At 43.6% G+C, this 19,930-nt stretch overlaps 1 protein-coding gene across 2 annotated transcripts in view; it reads right to left on the minus strand.

The window, feature by feature from the left end:
- LOC130405246 (SH3 and PX domain-containing protein 2A-like) overlaps positions 1 to 19,930 on the minus strand; it is a 46,726-nt gene that overhangs the window by 25,861 nt on the left and 935 nt on the right. For both annotated transcript variants that reach the window (XM_056610299.1, XM_056610300.1), the window contains exons 2-6: positions 18,323 to 18,403; positions 10,899 to 10,974; positions 9,697 to 9,773; positions 7,764 to 7,855; positions 3,296 to 3,324 (exon numbers count right to left, since the gene is read on the minus strand). In XM_056610299.1, coding sequence (XP_056466274.1) covers positions 3,296 to 3,324; positions 7,764 to 7,855; positions 9,697 to 9,773; positions 10,899 to 10,974; positions 18,323 to 18,403 — 355 coding nt within the window. The remainder of the gene's footprint in view (positions 1 to 3,295; positions 3,325 to 7,763; positions 7,856 to 9,696; positions 9,774 to 10,898; positions 10,975 to 18,322; positions 18,404 to 19,930) is intronic.

The raw sequence follows: 19,930 nt of genomic DNA on the forward strand, positions 1-19,930 counted from the left end.
TAGACGGACAAGGCTGACGAATTTGGGCAACCAAGAAGTGTGACCATGACCAATAGGGCTTTCGTGACAAATCCCCTTTCAAACATGCAGTCTTTCCCTGCAATGTTTCTGAACAATTCCTGCATGGGGTCATATGTGAATGTGAACATGGATTGCTATCACAGGAAATCTACGGTGTAGATTTGCCTGCTCAGGACCAAGTAACTTTTCCGTATAACTGCCGGTAAGGCTGTATTGTAAATGAAAGCAGTAACTTTGCCGGAAGAGGCACGAAAAGAATGATGTCTGTCGTATGTAAGACACTCAAAAAAACCAATAGACTGATGATGTAGTAGAGTCCGCAACTATTTATCGTGACGCACCAATGCTTTTCGGAGGATTCAATATCAATGTAAATTCAGCTTCTTTCGTTTGCATAGAAGCCCTCTTTTTAAAGAATGACTGGAAATTGGACCGTTTTATGGTGACTGGCATCCACTTCCATCAGTTTTATGACGATGTTGCACTACCGCCACCTGCTGGAGTATCCCCTGGCCCATCTATTCCGGTATGCTATGTGTGAAAGGGGGCAAGACAGAATTATTCCAGAACGTAGCTGAATGTGTGAATAGGAAAACAGTTTCAAGGTTTTTGAAGCATGAATGCAATCAGTAAAGTATAGACTACAACAAATAATAACATTGATTTCAACTCGTTGTCAGTTTTATATTGCAAACTCAGCGCTGATTGGATTGTTAAAAAGCATAAAACACAAACGCGTGCACGCACACACACACACACACACACACACACACACACACACACACACACACACACACACACACACACACACACACACACACACACACACAAACACAAACGCAAAACCCGCAAAACCCCAAAACAAACAACAAGCACAAGCCTTCCACAACAGACCTACTCAAACACACGCACACAAGCCCAGTCCATTCCCTATATGGCCCCCTGAGCTTGCAGCAGAAGTAAAGACAGTGAGGAGGCGGCAGCAGCACATAAACACACTCCCTGACTCAGTTCACTCACATGCTTTCCACTGGCCACGGAAACCTCCACTACACACACTACAAACTCCATCTGCTTTTCACATGAACACTAACACTGAGCGCGCTCTCTCTCTCTCTCTCTCTCTCTCTCTCTCTCTCTCTCTCTCTCTCTCTCTCTCTCTCTCTCTCTCTCTCTCTCTCTCTCTCTCTCTCTCTCTCTCTCTCTCTCTCTATCTCTCTCTCTCATATTTACATAGTACCTGGTTCAGTGCAATACATCCTTTTCGATCAACCTTGCTGAATGTGTTTTTAGATGACTAAATAAGGAAAAAAGACAGAATGACAGAGAAAGGGGTATTTTAACGGTGGCAGTCGTGACCTGGTAGCTGTTTAACCTAAGCTGCTGAGAGATAGCCTGGGAGTTCATGGGTCCTTTAGCCACGCCAGGTAAACAGTTCTCCCCGCCACCAACCACCCCAACCGCATGCAGTCTCTCCCCCCAGTAGGGTCAGGGCTTACTGTGCGCTTGGGCCAGGCCAGCCCCATGTTATTATGGTGACCATAAGATGCAGCAACAGCACAAATTCACCACAGACCAGGCACACTTTCTCTGGTATCCTTTGGTGCAGAGAATAGAACTAAAACAACGCTAGTCAAGCTGCGGTTGTAGTGTTAACCCCCAAGTTAGACAGGCGGTCCTGGCATTGACTAACACAAGGAATGAAGGCTAACTACGGCCGACAACGATGACAGGAACCACACGTTAGGTATGGGATGGTTAGTTAATAGGCCTGTTTTTTCATTTTTCAAACCAACGATACGTGTTTTGATTTAAAAATAGATTCTAACCATTCAAATAAAATACATTATCAGTGCATATTACATTCTCAGCATAAGCAATTTTCCAGGGCAGTCAATATGGAAACTAATTTAATAACTGGTGAAGACTCATCGCCGGCTGCATGCACGAAAGACGAACACACAGACACACACACACACACACACACTCACACACACACACACACACACACACACACACACACACACACACACACACACACACACACGCATACTCACACACACACACACATATGGCTGAAATGAGGAAATCTTTCCATTTCACCATGACACAGGAATTCCGAGTTACATAAAGTACCGATAGCATCGACCGTATAAAGAAATTAGCTTAAATTTGTCCTGCATTTTATTGGCTGTCAGCTTACAATACAGTAGGTCAACAGAGGGGAAAAGTAATTGATGGTTATGTATGGTGGTTCTTCTGCTCATTTCATAATTCAGTGTGAAAAGGCAGCAGAAAGGGGGAATAAACATCTGCTTGCAAGATTAATAACCAATTTAGTATTGCATGAAAATATTCAGAGAACTCATGCATATCAAGAGACAGATCGAAAATACAAAACATTTTGATTATGCACAGCTGTGCAAAATAACAAATGTACAGCTGTTAATCAAGCCACATGCATGCAAGTCCTGTACTGTATCATATAAATCTCTCCAAGACACACTCCCTCAATTATACCCACGGCTCGAACGCCCGGCCCCAGACTACATCATTGTGTCAGAACATTTCCACTGTCATGTCATTCATTTATTATACCAAATATTTATTAGTTATTTGACATTGAAAATGTCATAAATAACATAATTCTTGGACAACTGTAAAGATGTAGCGATGACGTTACTCTGTCGGCACTGGCCTTGACAATAGCCCCCCTCCCCCCCTTGTATGACGCCAACAATGGGCTAGCACACAGCTGGCTAACAAACAGCTGGCTAACAAACAGCTGGATAGCACACATTTGGCTAGCACACAGCTGGCTAGCTGGCGGTGGTTCTGGTGTTTTGAATTTTTCTCTCAATCCAACAAAAACCCTCTATTTAGCCACATGCTAATCCAGTTTTACCTAAACGTATGTATTTATATAACGGAAGTAAGACATGCTACATTTTAATTTATGGTTGCCTTTAAACCCTGCAATCTAAATAAGGCTATGATTGGTTAGGCTGAGCTTGCCAACTGTTAAAATGTATGACATAAGTTCTCCTTATTATTTCTCGTTCATAGTTTGCTGCCCTTGAGTATCAACACAATGGTGTGAATTCACAACAAACTCCCACCCGTACGTCATTAAGCACAATACTCAAAACATTAGAATCCCCAAAAAACGAATCACATCCTGAAGCAAGCAGTCAACGAGGGGGAGCTGGGCCGGTGGGGCAACAGGTGGAGTTACAACAATACGTTTAAAGCAGGTCAATATGCTTCAGCTTACCTTTACGCTTACAGGAGCCTCCGAGATCTCTGAAAAACAAACAACACCAGAAAGCCATGGTCAAAGTGTGTGTGTATAGATATTTGTGTGTATATGAGTGTGTGTGTGTGTGTGGGTAGAGATTAGAGTGACCAGTAAATGTGCTGGTCTCCCACACCCACACCAGCAGCAACTGGTTACAGTGCGAGACGCTGCCAATTCACTTCTATTAAAATATCCCCGCTCTGAATAGTGGCCATCCAATAGCTCGATGACGTCCAAACTATTCGCCAAACCCTTGTTAAGAATGCACGCCAAGTGTATGTGTGTGAGTGTGTGTTAGTGTGTGTGGGGTGGGGAGGGTCCACACTGATTCACTGAGGGAAGGAGGAGTGGGTGCTTTTTGGGTTAATTATACTGCTGCAGTCTGTATCCAAGCTGAAACACATACTTTGAAGGCACTTCCCCAAATTAATTTACAGTGTCTGTTACTTTTATTTTATATACATCACTCATTAATGAGCAAGTAGTGGTAAGGGCAACTTGCCCAAGGATACCTACAGAAAGATATCAAACACAGTCTCTTCAAAGTATTTGTTTTTAAGGACAAGTATCTGTTTGAACTGTTGCTTGTAGGAATGACTTTATTTCCCAGGTCCCAATCTGAATGACTGAATTGAAATGAGACTATTAGTCGGAATGAGGACAGCAGGTAGTAACGGTAAGGTCAAGGCTGGCAGTGGCTATGGATGAGACAACATGGACAAACTGGATAGCCCCTGTCAAACATTCACCAAGGACTGTTTGCCGACCTGTGGTTTGAAATGGTTCACGGCTAACCGAGAGAGAAAAAACAGTACTTACGAAAACATATGCTGCTCTACTTGGACCTAGTGTAATTGATGAACACTAATAACACTGAACATGAAAACAACAGAAGGTGCTTTTACCTGCTGTGGAACAGTGTGTACTTACGTCGACCATTTTAAAATCCCAATAAAGCTTTGTGTATTTCTTCCCCCCAGGTAAACTACCTCCACATCAGATGGTCCACAGTCTACCTGTGGCCATGGGCTTTGATGCCTACAGCAATTGGGTTAATGACATGTAACCCAATTCACTGTAAGTCTCTTCGGATGATGGTACCTCAATTAATAAAAGAAGAGGCATCCTCACATGATTTCTAAAACCAGGGGTTTATGGAAGCTGCACACAGAAAGAGTCAATTTTGCTTTTAAACCCAGTAACCCTTTTATTTTTGGTTAGCTTAACTGTTAATCCATCAAAAGAGCCACCGTAGAAATAACACATCCTCACACTCTACACACTCTACAGGCGTCACAACAGCAGTCTCTTAACCTGAGTGCTAACAAAGTTCGCCCCCCCATCCCATCTGTGCAATAAATCCGTAATAATAAAATCTGTATTGAGGTAAACAAAAATATCCAGTCATTCATTTGAAAAGAATGTGCTCATCTGGTGCACATGCCTTAATAAACCATGTATGTATTAAGAAGGATGTACCATGGCTGCAAAGGGCTTTCTGACCAGGCCCTGCTACGAGAGAACAATATACAGCAACCAGCACTTGCTGGTTGCTGGTTGCTTTACAATATTCTTCCCAGAAAAAGAAATGAGCACACAATTCTGGCACTGACCGCTCTCCTCTGAACACCAGTAAAAACGAATAAATGTTGGGCAGGTTCAGGGGCGAGAAAACATGTCCAAGCACTATTAAAATGTTTAAGACTCTGTGCATATGTTGTTTTTCCGTGGTGAATTTTTGCCGTTTTTGTTTTTTTCTAACTGAAGGGATAAACCACTTATGGCACAGTTTGGCTTCAGCTGCATTCTGATTCACAACGTGTGCAACAAGCACAGAGGAAAGATTAGTTCAGATCGTTAACTGCTTAGATTGAGCTAAAACGTGCCATCTGCTAGCACATTCTAACTTGGTCTTTGTAGTCTGGCCGAATGGAAACAGAGTGTCTGCTTTGCGTACAATCACACTCATCTGAGCGTCACGACCTCCGCCTCAAAGGTCGCGGGGGTCAACGATAATAAGTACAAAATAATTACGATCATGTACGGAAGTGCCTTTGTGCAGAGACTTGCAGTGTGAGCATGCAGATCCTTAAGTAAAAACGTTTTCCTTCACACCACACATCACAACCAGCACCAGCATTCTCTTTGATGCACTCATGCATACTCAAACACACACACACAAACACACCCTTAAAATCCCCAGTAAGGCGAGATCATCAGTGAAGGATGATGTCATTGGAGAGGATTGTAAGTGTGAGGGAGTTTGAGCCACTAATAGCTCTGCTTGTGGCCAACACCGTTGTTCAAAATTAGGTCACAAGGCCGTCAAATCACTCAAGATCGCGAACGGGCCGTAATTTGTGTGTGCGTGTGTGTGTGAAGAAGGGGGGGATGGGGGTGGGGAGGAAGATAGGGGAGGGAGAGTGAGGCGGAGGGGAGGAGAGAAGATGGCAAGAGAGGGAGGAAGGGAGAGGGAGAATGCTGTGTGACCTAGGGAAGGGATCCTCAGATGTTGAAACAATAGACAAGTGAACCAACAAGCATAATGAAAGGAATTATTAAACAGAAAAACATGTCTTTCTGGCAATATAACAGCTTTCTTTTTAAATGCAGGCGTGTCGTTTATTTGCTTGATTGATACCTTCAACTGCTCATCAACTCAGATTTCAGCCTTGCAAACAAAGCAGAATTGCATCAAATAGAACATATTTTTCTGAGAATTATACCTGAATTAAGTTAAACCTGGTCATTTAATTGTGTGCTATTTTCGATTATCATGGTGAATATTGTTAATTCATGTCTCTGCCATTCCCTCTTCCCTCTTTTAGTTGGAGAGTTTTCACCGATCTAATCTCACCAACCATCACTCAAAATGAAATTCAGTGGCTGAAGATTCTCTCCCACATGGAAACAAATCAATTAAACTGCCATCAGGAGTAGCTGCCTGCTGCAACAGCAATATATGGTTGAGGGACTTAACATGAAACCAATTCAAAGTACTGAACTTTCAACAGCATTGACATCGGCTGATGTATGGCGCCACCTTGTGGCAACCAAAGCAGAGGCTTATTGGATAAGATGACCCTATATACAATAGCCAATAGCACAACTGCTGCATTCTAATTTATGATTTCTTCCCCAAAGCCATTCATAATCTAAAAGACCTGCTGTGCCCTGAACCCTTGCTCCTCCTTTGTCCACCTCCTGGGATATGGGGCTGCTGGTATCAGCTGTCACATCTACACATCATCATTATGAGGGCTAGTGACCCCTCGCCCTTCACCATCCATCATCCCTGATGGATGGATTAACATGGATCAGACTTCCGGTACAGCTGCCTAATTTAATAGGCATGACCCACACACCCCACACATGACTGCACGCAGTACACACATACATACACACAGGCACATGTATTATATATACCATCATGTGCACATGCATGTAGGTAAACACACACACAATTATGGACACACAGGCACCCACCGTGGGAAATGATGTGTGCACACACACAATCGTATGCATGCATTGCAAACACACCCACATGTTTTGTGAACATATGGCTGGGCAATTTGGCCTGCAAATAAAGTAAAAACCAGCTAATGAACAAGTTTGGATTCAAAGCTAGATTTTGATCAGTTTTTCTCTAAACAAACTAAAAAATACCAAAATATAGGGTCCATCATTTGCAACATCTACATCTTTTCAACTACTGTATATATGGGGACTATATCTATTGCGATTTAATATGACAAAATCTATGATGGCCTGCCACCAGGGCCCTGTCTTGTCACGAGGAATGACATGATGTTGACAGTATTGCTGCCAAGGTTACCAGCTTTCTTGCAGGCACTTTGTGGCTGCAAACACATGGTTTTGTTCCCCAAACACATGGTAATATGTCCTAATGATCGTCAACACAGTTATATATATTTTTGTTTAAGCCATTTCACAAATTGCAGGAAAGCACAAATGCTAATTAATCAAACAAATCAAAAAAATCATAGCTTTATCTGAACACACATAATTATGTGCAAGCAGCACAAACAAGCATGCAAACAATCACATGCATACACACACACACGGGAACACCCCAAAAACACGTTTATGTGCATCAAACCCGTCAACACACTCACACAATCAGGCATGCACACACACATCAACACACTCAAACAATCACATGCATGCACAAACGTCAACACACATAATCATACATGCACACACACACTGAACACAACCCCATAATCATATGCATGCACACGCACGCACGCACGCACGCACGCACGCACGCACGCACGCACGCACACACACACCCTTACACGCCACCAGAGGGCAGTGTTTAACGACTTCTGAGACGGCTATGGTCGCGAACAAACTAAAACTCAATGACATCCATTGTGTCTTGTGTGGTCCGGAGCGAACGCTAGCAGTCAGGGACACTCACTCTTTGGGAGGGTTGATGTCCTCTGCGTTGGTTTCGAAGAACCCAAGCACCTCCTCACTCTGGGAGATGTGGGAGGGGAGCTTCAACAGGGCCTGTGGGGAGGAGGAGGAGAGGAGGAGGAGGAGTTCAATGGCCATGTTCCATAATCACAGATTTCTAAATAAATGACACAAATAAGTCAAGACAATGTTAGTGTCCAGCCCTGAATCCCAGTTTAACTAAAGGACAAGGTAAAACTATGCAAACACAGAGGGGAGGAAACCTTGAGAAGGACCACAGAAGAGGGATCCCATAAGGACAGTAAGGCGTGCAATCGACGCCCAACGGGCAGTCGTATAATAGTGGCACAACCCGGAGCAGAGAGGTGACGAGGAGACGAGGGGCGGGGTAGGGGTGGGAGCGGTAGAACAAGGCGTGCAGCAGCAGTCATTGTATGAACAGTGAAATGAGACAATGCTGTGGGGCAGATGGAGGATGTGGAGGGGAAGGAAGAGGGGCCTTGAAACCTCAGCCAACGATACGCTAGACACACCTTTCTGGGGGGAATAACTGGGAGAATAAAAAGAATAACCGAGGTAGCGGTTGAAATAAAGAAGCAACACATGGATATAATTAGTATTTTGTTTCACACATAGTATGAAACCCAGAATATTAGTTTTTATTTAGTCTACGAAATGACCTCAGTTATTCTTGTTTAAGCCCTTTCATTAATAATTGTTTTTAAAATGTGTATTTAAGTCATCAGTTTGGCTTGGTTATGTTTGTTCAGTTTCCTTTTTCTGTGGTAGTTTTGGGGCCACATCGTGGATTGCCTTCTTCTGTTTTGCTCTGCAAACCTTTTCTAGATCTAAAAAACATCCTTTGATCAAACCTCAACCAGCCTCCACTCATTGGGTCCTAACTGGGAACTTTTGCACCTTTTCTCCGTGCCGTAAACGACTCACATTCTCACCTGTTTGTCATTGAGACGTTGATACCTGACAGCTGCTTATTGGTCCTACAGTTCATAAAGTATCCCCTTGTTGGGGTTCAAAGAAAGTCCACCACCTAGCTCCAACTCTGAATACGGGGTCCTCCCTATATAAAGGGGGAGAGTTTGGGGGATAGAAGGGTGCAGTCTGAACATAGGGAGGACCCTATGTTAGAGAGATCATGCAACTAGCACCTCATTGGAATGATTGTATATTTATCTGACCAGCTTGTCTTACATTGTTGCCCAGATGCTAAAGGGAGCAGCCAAAAAAACACTGAAGCACTTGGAAGTGGAATAAGGGTGAGTACATTCTACAATCATGCTAGCCATTCTGGAATAGGCCCTTTGGATCTAAAACGGCAATTATCCTTTAAGGAGTTCACGCTAGGTCCTGTGTCTCTCTGAATGGATAGGGTGTTGTTGCAAGAGCTGCTCACGTTGCCACGGCTGCGATCACCTGACTCACAGTCCCCCTGACGTTGTGATTGGCCAGAACGAGGTCAGGTACAGCCAGCTGTGTTTACTCCCACGCCTCGGATCGGCTGACTCACCCTCGTCTCTGTGACGAACGTCACTTACACACCCTCACCCCACCTCACCCCTCCTCACCCACTGCTCCGTCTCCCTCTCTCTCCCTCGCTCCGCCACCCGCTGTTTCCTTCGCACGCTGCCTATTTACACTGGTGAAGGGAAATGACCGGGCAAGATAGAGCTACTTGTTTTCCTGCTGTAGAGGCTTGGAAGGAAGATAGATGTAGGGGGGGGGGGGCTCTGTTGTTGTGAGAGCGCTGCATGCTAAGACAAATGGTCTTGGAGATAATTGCATCCACGTTTCTTACTGCCTGCTGAAGCAGTTAATGGTAGAGCGTAGCAGTTAAGGAATTTACCTTGGTTATTGTTATATAGTGCAAGTTTAATGTTGGGACACTGCGGTGATGCGGCTGAAGGATTATTTCTTACTTTGCAGTAGTTGTCCAGGTGCTTCAGGCGTCGAACGGCCACGTCTCTGATGTGGCTTCGCCGAAACAACACCTTACCTGGAAAAGAGAAATGCGTCAAAACAATCCATATTGTATCGTTTTTTTTCTCTCCAACCGTCAAAATAATGGTATTGTATTATACAATGCATGGCTACTTTACAATCATCATTCTTACAAACATTAATTATATATTGCATGTACGCATACTTGTTTACATGCAATGCTATACAAAGAATCAATAAAAAACATTAGGAGAAAAAGGTCTTACATCGTTATAGAAGTAACCACTTGAATGTGACAATAGAGAAAAGAGAATATTATGGTTGACGTTCTGTGGTGGGATCTTTGCTTATCTATTTCCCCTAGTCTGTGTGCAATATTTGAACGATACATTTAGTGTGTTTAGCTGCATCACAAATGACTCTTAAGTGACCCTCCGAGAGCATTAGGGGGCCTACTTTAAGTGCTTAGACCCTGAGGTCACAAAACGGTTCTCCACTGTTTCTCTCTTCTTTCAAACCCATTAGACCCCATTATAGCGGTCACCCTTTCAAAATAAGAGCACTGTCATACAAAATAGATTGGCTACAACCTAAACGCCTAATAGCAAACATTTCAAACAACTGCTGAGCATAGCTATTAACGGTAGTTGCTCTTAAAGAACCCCCGCGTATCTCGGTTCATAAGATAAGGCGTAAAGTGACCACTAACCTCTCTGTTTTTGTAAATGCGCAGAGACCACTTATTCGGATATTTATCTCTGTGGCGGTGGGCTCCTCGCAGCAGCATCCAAACAGCAGCACAAGTCGAGACTCTAGAGCTGGGCGGCCTTGGCTAACAAGGAGTCTCTTCACTTCTCTCCCCTGCCCCGGGCCGGGGTTTATCAGATTAGATGAATCTCTCTCTCGCTCTCTCTCTGTCTGTCCGGCCTCCTACTGCCATACCAGACCACTAACTGCTCGGAGAGATTGCTGAAGGACAGAATGCCCACAATGCAGTGTTGGTAGGCCTTGCTATGGGGCGTGTAGGCGCAGAGACAAATCTCTCTTGTGGAGGGAAATGTCACTCTGCCATTGAGTGACTTTGCTGACATAGTTACACTTTTCAGTTTAAATGAGGACGCATTACCAAATTTGCGGGACATGGATAAGTGACAGTATGGATGTGTTGTTTTTTTTTTACCAGGCAGAAATGGAATGATCCTCTTTTTGGGGTCTTTCTGGCCGCCATCAATCGGGAATTTATCAAGTATCCGCATCTGAAACAAAAACAAATCGTGAAAAATTAATAAGTCCAAAACATCAAAAGATTATTCTGGAAAAGAGTGTCACATCCAGTTCTGCTAAAGGCAAAGCATTCCTTACGATTGAGCAACTCAAACTTAATGATGGGTCGTTATCAAATTAGATAAGATTGGTACTTTATTGATTCCCATTTGGAAATTTCTTTGTGACAGCAGCACAGAACCAATATAACAAGACAGATCCTAATAATGATAAGAACAGTGAAGAATACATACAATTAATTGGAATGAAATTATCTGTATTCATATTTACACAATATATACATAATAACTAATATCGGTAATGGTCAGTTACTTATTGACCTAAACCACCATGTTGTCTTATCTATCAATGAACCAGAGATGGAATTTAAAAATAGGGGGATAATTTGTGACCGGGGGTCACACGCTCGGTGGCAGCGGATGAACTTCCTGTTACTCGGCAGGAAACACAGGGTGTTAACACATCGGCGCTGACAGACTATTTTGTGATGTCACTGGAAAGAGACTCCCTGTGATCTCAGAGCAGGATGGTCAGGGACACATCCAGGCATTCAACGTAGTTTTTGTATAGCAGACCGCTGCTATGTATAACAGACCGTTGCTATGGACGCAGTTCCAACCATATCTAACAGACAATTTTATTAGCGGAAGCATCTTTTTTTGGGTAAATGAGTGGGAAGGTATGGTGTGTGCAGTACATGATCCACACTTGCCACAGGTTTCGGTGGGTAGTCTATATTATCTTTACTAAATGCTCATTGTTACTTCATGGAAAAAATGTGTGTGTCTTTATTTGTGTGTGTGTGTGTGTGTGTGTGTGTGTGTGTGTGTGTGTGTGTGTGTGTGTGTGTGCGTGCGTGCGTGCGTGCGTGCGTGCGTGCGTGCGTGCGTGCGTGCGTGCGTGCGTGCGTGCGCGTGTGTGTGTGTGTGTGTGTGAGTGTGTGTGTGTGTGTGTGTGTGTGTGTGTGTGTGGAAGCCTCATTAAAAACCACCACTACAGTAACGTCTGCCACAATTCTGCCGAAGCTCCCGCCTTGTTTCATTCCAGATGTTCTCCTCTGGCCGCCAGAGGTCTGTGAACCTCTGGAGCTGAAACACAAACATCTGAGTCCAGCCGGGACAGGGCTGGGTGCGGCGCGGGGCCAAAGAGATCCAGGTGGAACAACACAGGACAGGGTCCAGTGGAGGTGTAGGGTTGAGTCCACACTGTCTGCTCCCATGCTGCCTTCTGGGTCACTTGCTTTTTAACAGAGCTGCAGTTGGCTTTTCTCTCCTTGTGGTAACTTTTTGGACTACTTTTGTACTTTTTCATTTCCCTTTGCGGTGGCTTTTAGTGGTATTCTGGCAACCCCCCTCCTCAAATAAATATAGACAGAAAATAAGGAGTGGTTTCCTTTGAGGAGAGCAGCCGGCTTTTTCGTGTTTTGAGTTCAGATGATGAATACAAGGAATCTCTTCGGGTTTAACAAAACCTCTTAATAGGCACAAATGCATCGCCATGTGTTTTGAGGTTTCCACGACATGGCTTTTTCTTCTTTAAACGAAAATAACAACCAGAATAAAACTTGGTTTTAAGCTCTTGTATGGCAATTAGCGGCGAAATAACCCTACAACTTTTAACAAGGGTTTTGTTGAATGTTATTGCGCAGAATGCACAGCAACATAAACTTTAATACATCCTTCGGGATATGAAAAGAATAGCTATCCGACACATCGAAATACACGCCCAACGGCCTGTCTGAATAACAAGTGCACACTCCCTCCATACTATCTTATGAGAATTATATTGTCAGTCACATCATAACACATAATCCCTGGGTAACAGACAGCTGTCATTCAGAACTCGCCAAGATGATGATGAATGGGCCCCAAGATAGGGATTGGACCCTATTTTGAGGCACACCCAAAAAGGAATGAGCATACACACAGAAAAATGCATAGGCATTTCTTACATATATATGTATATATATATATATAAATAATATACAGTATGTATATATAAATATATTAAAAAAAACATAAACACAAGCCTGTGCACATGCCATATTATATAATATAAGCCACACCCACACACAATCATGTGCACACACACACACACACACACACACACACACACACACACACACACACACACACACACACACACACACATACGCACCACGGACGCACACAGTGCAAGAGAGAAATATGTATCTCGTCGGCACATATAACTATCACCTATAAGTTGCAGTGTCAGCCAAGTTCGTGCCCACTTGGGAAAAACAATTATGTAGCATGTAGCAACAGGTGTTATAATATAGACACAGGGTTTTCTTTCACTGCGGCTTTTCAGTTGCGTCATCAAGCAAGCAAAGCGAATAAACGTGTGAAGAGAAGAGTGGAGAGGGAGTCAGGGAGTGCAGATTGTTAAATGGGTTTGCAATCATTCACCTCTGTTTCTGCCATGGTTGAACATCTGAAATCAGACAGCAGCTCCTGTGTAATGGTAATAGGTAATAAGAGTGACCTTTTTACAAAAGGGTGATGGAGAGAGGTGAGAGAGATGTTGAGAAGTAGAGAGGTAAAGGGACAGAAACCCAGACAAAAAGAGAGCAAGAGTGACGGATATCGAAAAATAGAGAGCTGGATAAAAAGAGAGACCAGAGGGAGTTTGAGAGAGAGGGATAGAGGGAGAAAGAGTAGAAGAAAGTGCCACATATCACATAGAGAGAGAGAGAGAGAGTAAGTGGCACATATCAGCCAGAAAGAGAGAGTGAGTGCCAGAGAGAGTGCTTGCCACATTTCACCCAGAGAAAGAGTGAGTGCTACATACAGAGAGTGCCACACAATGTGAGAGCAACATATCACCCAGAGAGAGTGAGTGCCACATATCACCCAGAGAGAGTGAGTGCCACGTGTCACCCAGAGAGAGAGAGTGCCTGATTCACCCAGAGAGAGTGAGTGCCACATATCCCCCAGAGAGAGTGAGTGCCACATATCACCCAGAGAGAGTGAGTGCCACGTGTCACCCAGAGAGAGAGTGCCTGATTCACCCAGAGAGAGTGAGTGCCACATATCACCCAAAGAGAGTGATTGCCACATATCACCCAGAAAGAGAGTGACACATATCACCCATAGAGAGAGTGCCACATGTCACCCAGAGAGAGAGAGAGAGAGAGTGCCACATATCACCCAGAGAGAGTGAGTGCCAGATATCACCCAGTGAAGGAGAGTGACACAAATCACCCAGAGGGTGAGCGCCACATATCACCCAGAGAGAAAGAGTGACACAAATCTCACAGAGCGAGTGCAACAGACAGAGAGAGAGAGAGTGTGAAGCACATCATCCAGAGAGAAAGAGATTGCAACATATCACCTAGAGAGAGAGAGAGAGCGTACCACAAATCATCCAGGGAGTGAGAGACACTGCCACATAAAGAGAAAAAGGGAGAGAGTGCTACAAATCAGAGAGAGAGAGAGAGAGAGAGAGAGAGAGAGAGAGAGAGAGAGAGAGAGAGAGAGAGAGAGAGAGAGAGAGAGAGAGAGAGTCACAGCCCCAAGAGATACAGAAAGCTCTTCATATCACCAAGAGAAAGAGGGAGTACAGGAATGCTACAGTGGGAAGATTCTATCCGGATTTGAAATCCTGCATGCTGTTAACTGCTCTGAGATTATGTTTAACAACCTTTCCTTTCAGTATTTGCTTCTCATTTTTGGCTGCAACTCTGTTTGTGCATCTTAAAACACGATGCACAACCATCCAATTTGCTAAATTATACGAAGGATTTTTTCGTTTACCATTATTGGACGACGACGTACTTACTCTTACAAAGAAACTCATTGCAATTTCATCTGTTGCTCCTTTGCTTACACACATTTCCCCCAGCCTATTAATTCAGTCGGCCGATTCATTCATATCGCTGTTATGTATTATTAGTTCCTCTATTCTCCTGAGCCTGCAAAGTGCTTCAGGTTTTAACTTTGAGTGCAGGAGGAATGGCTGTGTCACAGAGCAGGCTTATTACAGGAATGTAGGCCAGACAAATTACAGAGCAGACAGGGAGGGAAAGAGACGGGCTGGAGTTCGGCCTTCTTATCCAGAGAATAATGACTTGGTGAACACTGCAGGAGCTCCTCAATTGGGGCAACTTGCACACAGCTCATGTACATGGTGTGGCATAGGGGTGTGGGTGTTCCACTGCCAACTGAAAAGCATTGGATTCGGGCTCCAGTTGTCCAAAGCCTAACCTGTAGGCATCCTTCAAAAAGATGATTAATCAACCCCTGTTCCTTAATAACCTGTATCTGCATTCAGTTTGCTTTGGATAGAAGCATCTGTCTAAAAATAGATAATAATAATGGAGTGGAATAGAGCGTAGTTATCAATTGAGCTAGAAGGTTGGGTTTAGGACCTCAGGCCATTGCAGAGTGATGTATCATCACAGCAGATATACATCACTGTTGGTGCACCCCACTATGAGTGGATTGAGATCATCTGCTTGACAACAACCAGAGGAGGGTTTAAGAGCGGAGCCAAGACAGTATTTGACAGCTGGGTGCCTGCGTTGGCTCAGGTTCAGGTACATTATCCTCAAGCAACATGGGAGCTGGGATTTTGTTGTGATGTGTTTAGTTGTTAAGTGGCCATGATAAGGTCACGGCATCTTAGGTCACACGGCCGGCATGAGCTGCACTTCTGCCGCTCGTCGCTAGGTGTGTGGGGCATGGGTGTGCAGACAAAGGCTGCAGAGTCTGGTTGGGACTGGAGGTGTCGGCTGGCAGATGAACAATAAAGGGCTTTGTGTGGATTCATGTTCATCATGTTTATCATGGTTTTTTTTTGGCAACACTGGCAGCAGCTCAACTTGTTTGTGCAAAAAACGTGTGCAATACTACAGTTCCGGTTGTACGACTTTGACGTTTTCGGCCTCACTTGTAAGTAATCTTGGATAAAAGTAATTTAGCGTTAATGAATGATGTCAGTCAGTCGATCAGTTCATAGGACACGACAGGCCACTGTGAACTGGAGCCCATTGTTTTGGGTTTCACTGCTTAAGAGACAAGCTCCCTTGTGTTTCAAAGAATCAACTGAGTGGAGTACTTGATGGAATTAACATCAAAGGGCCATGGTTCATTTAGGAGTGCACTTGCAGGTTCCTGGAGCAGCACTTATCGTGTGTGTGTGTGTGTGTGTGTGTGTGTGTGTGTGTGTGTGTGTGTGTGTGTGTGTGTGTGTGTGTGTGTGTGTGTGTGTGTGTGTGTGTGTGTGTGTGTGTGTGTGTGTGTGTGTGTGTGTACTAACCACCTCTTCCAGGTCACAACTTCCTCCTTATTTCCATTCAGATTATTCCGGAACTGGTCTGCCAGCTCCAACCAATCTAGCTAATTAACAATGGCTGGTTGGACTACCGGAAGATTAGAACACACACTTACCACCAAAGCACTCAGGTTAGCATGCTCATGCTTGGAAACTTTTGCCTCAATAAAACATTAACTTGATAGTATAATAAAAAAATATATAAATGGCTACACAATAATATGTATCCTGGACTCAATGATTCTATCAGACTGGTTAAATACAATAAATAAATTGATAGACATAGTCTATCAATGCTATTCTAGTTGCCAAAAATACAATTAACTGCTACGTCTAAATCACCCACTAGTTCAACCTAACAGCTGGCAAGTTTAAGCACAGAAACTCTGGGGATAAGTACAAGTACTACATGTACTTATCTGACACCACCACTAGAATAAGAAGGAGTGAATGCATTGAGGATAGGAGAGGGCCAGAGTGAGAGGGCTGGTGTTGACAGAGACAGGAGAGCTGCCTTGGAGCAGCACGGGGCAGCAGGATTTTCCTGGCTATTAGCAAGAGGCCCTGGAACAAAGAGGTTCCTCCTGCGCTGGCTCCGACAGCGGCCAGCCCGACCTACCTCCTCCGTTCAGCGCTGCGCTGGGCCGTTATCTGAGAGGAGCCAATCCTCTTCGCTTGTATAAGAAAGGCACATACACACGTACATACTGCTCACACGCCCACACCACCGTATGCACATGCACTCACTCACATTCTCATGGACATACACTTAGACACTCACACACACAAGCATATACACGCACTCTCACAAATAGACTCACCCTAACATACACATACACACATGCACGTAGGAACACACACACACACACACACACTCATATATACAACACACACAGACATACATAGACACTCGCACACATACACAGACACACAAGCAGATACACATTGTTACACACAGACAATACAGAAAAAACACTAAAACACTAACAGGCGATCTCATACATGCTCCCATAGACATACATATACACAAATGTATACACACACCCACACTCTCAGCCACAAACATACACACCCACGCACACGTTATCTTCCCAAGTACCATGTATTACTCAGGCAGGGAATGAGTGTGTTTACATGGTCACTATCCATCAAGATAAGGTTACAGAGATATTGAGCCATATTGACGGGTGATTAACCCTGGGCTTGGCTGAATGTTGAGGATATATTTCACAGATGACATTGGACAATCCAACTGCCCTGTGTTTAGACCAGGTGATATGTATGGATATAGCATAATATCCATATGATGAATACAAAATAACATTGCAAACCGTCCAACCCATTGGCTATTGAAATAAGTGGACATTTTAAAGTTATTGGAATCAAAAACAAAATGTTTTTATTCCTGGCCGATTTTTTAAACTTCATATCCTTATACATTTTTAACTGTCTTCTGCTGAGTGGATGTTTGCATTTCATGGCTATCCATCCACCACTTAAAAGTAGATTTCGGCTAATATTAATCATGAATGTGTTCTTAGTAATATATGTGTATGTTGTTGCACCCCGGTAGTCATTTTTCTCAAAGGCATCATTGAATAATTTTTAGTCGTGCGGAAGCAGCCCATGAAAGCTCAAACTCTGCTGAACTTTGAACTTTCAATGCCAGCCCTCCAACCACGGGGCTAGGGTGGGCATGGGGGGGGGGGGGGGTGCCATCTGGGATGACATCATCGCCTACGGGCACACACTGGGCACATTGAGACGAGCGGAGCACAGGCGCCCCGACCACACGCTTCAGACCGAAAGGTCAAACTGACCTCATACAGCCAAGAATTGTCTGATGAAAAAGCAGAGGGGGGATTTTGGCCACTTTGTTCCCACAAACTGCTTACAAAGTCCATTGCATGGTGGTTTGGTTGTCTGTATATTTTGTGCGTCATCATATATAACTGACAACTGAAGCCAAATGTGCAAATCTAAAAGAAAACATTGAAAGACAATGAAAGTGTAAAATAACTTTACCTGCAGGTCAAAAAACTTGCTGTAGCGTCTGTAGATGATATGGGAAGTAGAGTCAGAGTAAGTGACATTGATAAGGTACACCTAGAGAGAGAGAGAGAAAACAAACAATCAAACCAGATTCATTAGGGTGTGGTAAAGAGCCCTCTGAACAATCAGCAGCAAACCCTGACTCCCCCGAACTCCATCCACACCCCAATGACCCAGACTGGAGTCACTCCTAACTCAACTCGACGGGGGTCACCAGGGGTCAAATACAATCGTCATGCCTGCACGTCATGCAACCCCACCTCATCAAGAAGCTGTCACAAAATACTCTCTACGTTTATTTACTATCCTACCACAGCATGGTTGAATACTTGATTCTGATTGGTCAACAACGTTCCAAGAATGCATTATCTACGACTACGGGACACCTCTGCCTTTTAAAGGTTTCAAATACATTTGCTACAAATAAAACATTAAAACAACTATCATACACCTATCGACAACATCTTACATTGCCGACGCAATAAAGACAATATGCTCAAAGCTTGTAACAAATCGCAATTGACATTTGATTTGATGGTTGTTGAACTGTAACTTGTATCCAATTATTGTTGGGAATTGTTGTATAAGCAGAATAAACCACTCAGGGTCTATTCCTAACCTCCTTCATGGTAAATGAAGGGACGGGGAACATCCACACATTCATACTTGCTGGTAACAACTCTGATTCACAGACATGTCACCTTTCCTAGATGAGTTGTCATCAACAAAGGAAAGGAAAGGACACTGCATTCCTGTAGCACCACATCTTGTGCTCGGCTCAGCAACCACTTGCACCCAAACGCATTTTCTTTATTTATTTACAATTATAGGTAAATTGATTTCAGTTTTCTTTCAGTTATTTTTGTCTAAGGAAGCAAATCTAACACATTCTTAAATCTAAAAAAGAATCTGAGTGGAAGATATTTTCTACAGAAAACACAGTCAGCTGAGTTAATAAAAAACTAACCCGGAAATCAGAGAGTAAAACCTGCAATCAAGTAAACAAACCCACGGGCAATAGAACCCAACCTGTGCTTTTAACCTGATGGCATTTGAGTATGCAAAGGAAAACATTAACACATGGGGACAATCTGGAGAGCTTTTATTTACCTTTTCAAAACAAAATCTATATTTCATAGCTGCTCAATAATGCACCTATCTAGTCAGAATCACGCGTCCTAAGGTTGCTTGTTTGATACAGTCGATCAGCAAAGGCATTACAAAAATATATATATATATTTGCTGAATAGTAGAACCAATGTTTTTTTTATGTGTGTAGTGCACATATCCTATCACGCGTTGATATAGTCAGTAGCAGAGTAATTACATATGTTTATTTTGTGAAATAGGCCACTTTGCTTGGAGTTGGCCCGAGGCTTCCTTTACTGTATAGGCACACCTCCACAGCCTCTTCAAGTGCCATGCAAAGAGTGACAGTACATTTTGGGTCGGCAGTTTGTCTTTATTTCTGTCTTGAACACAAACGATGAGGTAAGTCTTTAGGCCCTATATCATCAAGCATTTAGGAAAAGGAAACGCGAAATGATACACTATTTGGATGAGCTCATGGCATGATTGCCG

Source organism: Gadus chalcogrammus, chromosome 15 (genome assembly GCF_026213295.1).
Source record: "Gadus chalcogrammus isolate NIFS_2021 chromosome 15, NIFS_Gcha_1.0, whole genome shotgun sequence".
Lineage (NCBI taxonomy): Eukaryota > Metazoa > Chordata > Actinopteri > Gadiformes > Gadidae > Gadus > Gadus chalcogrammus.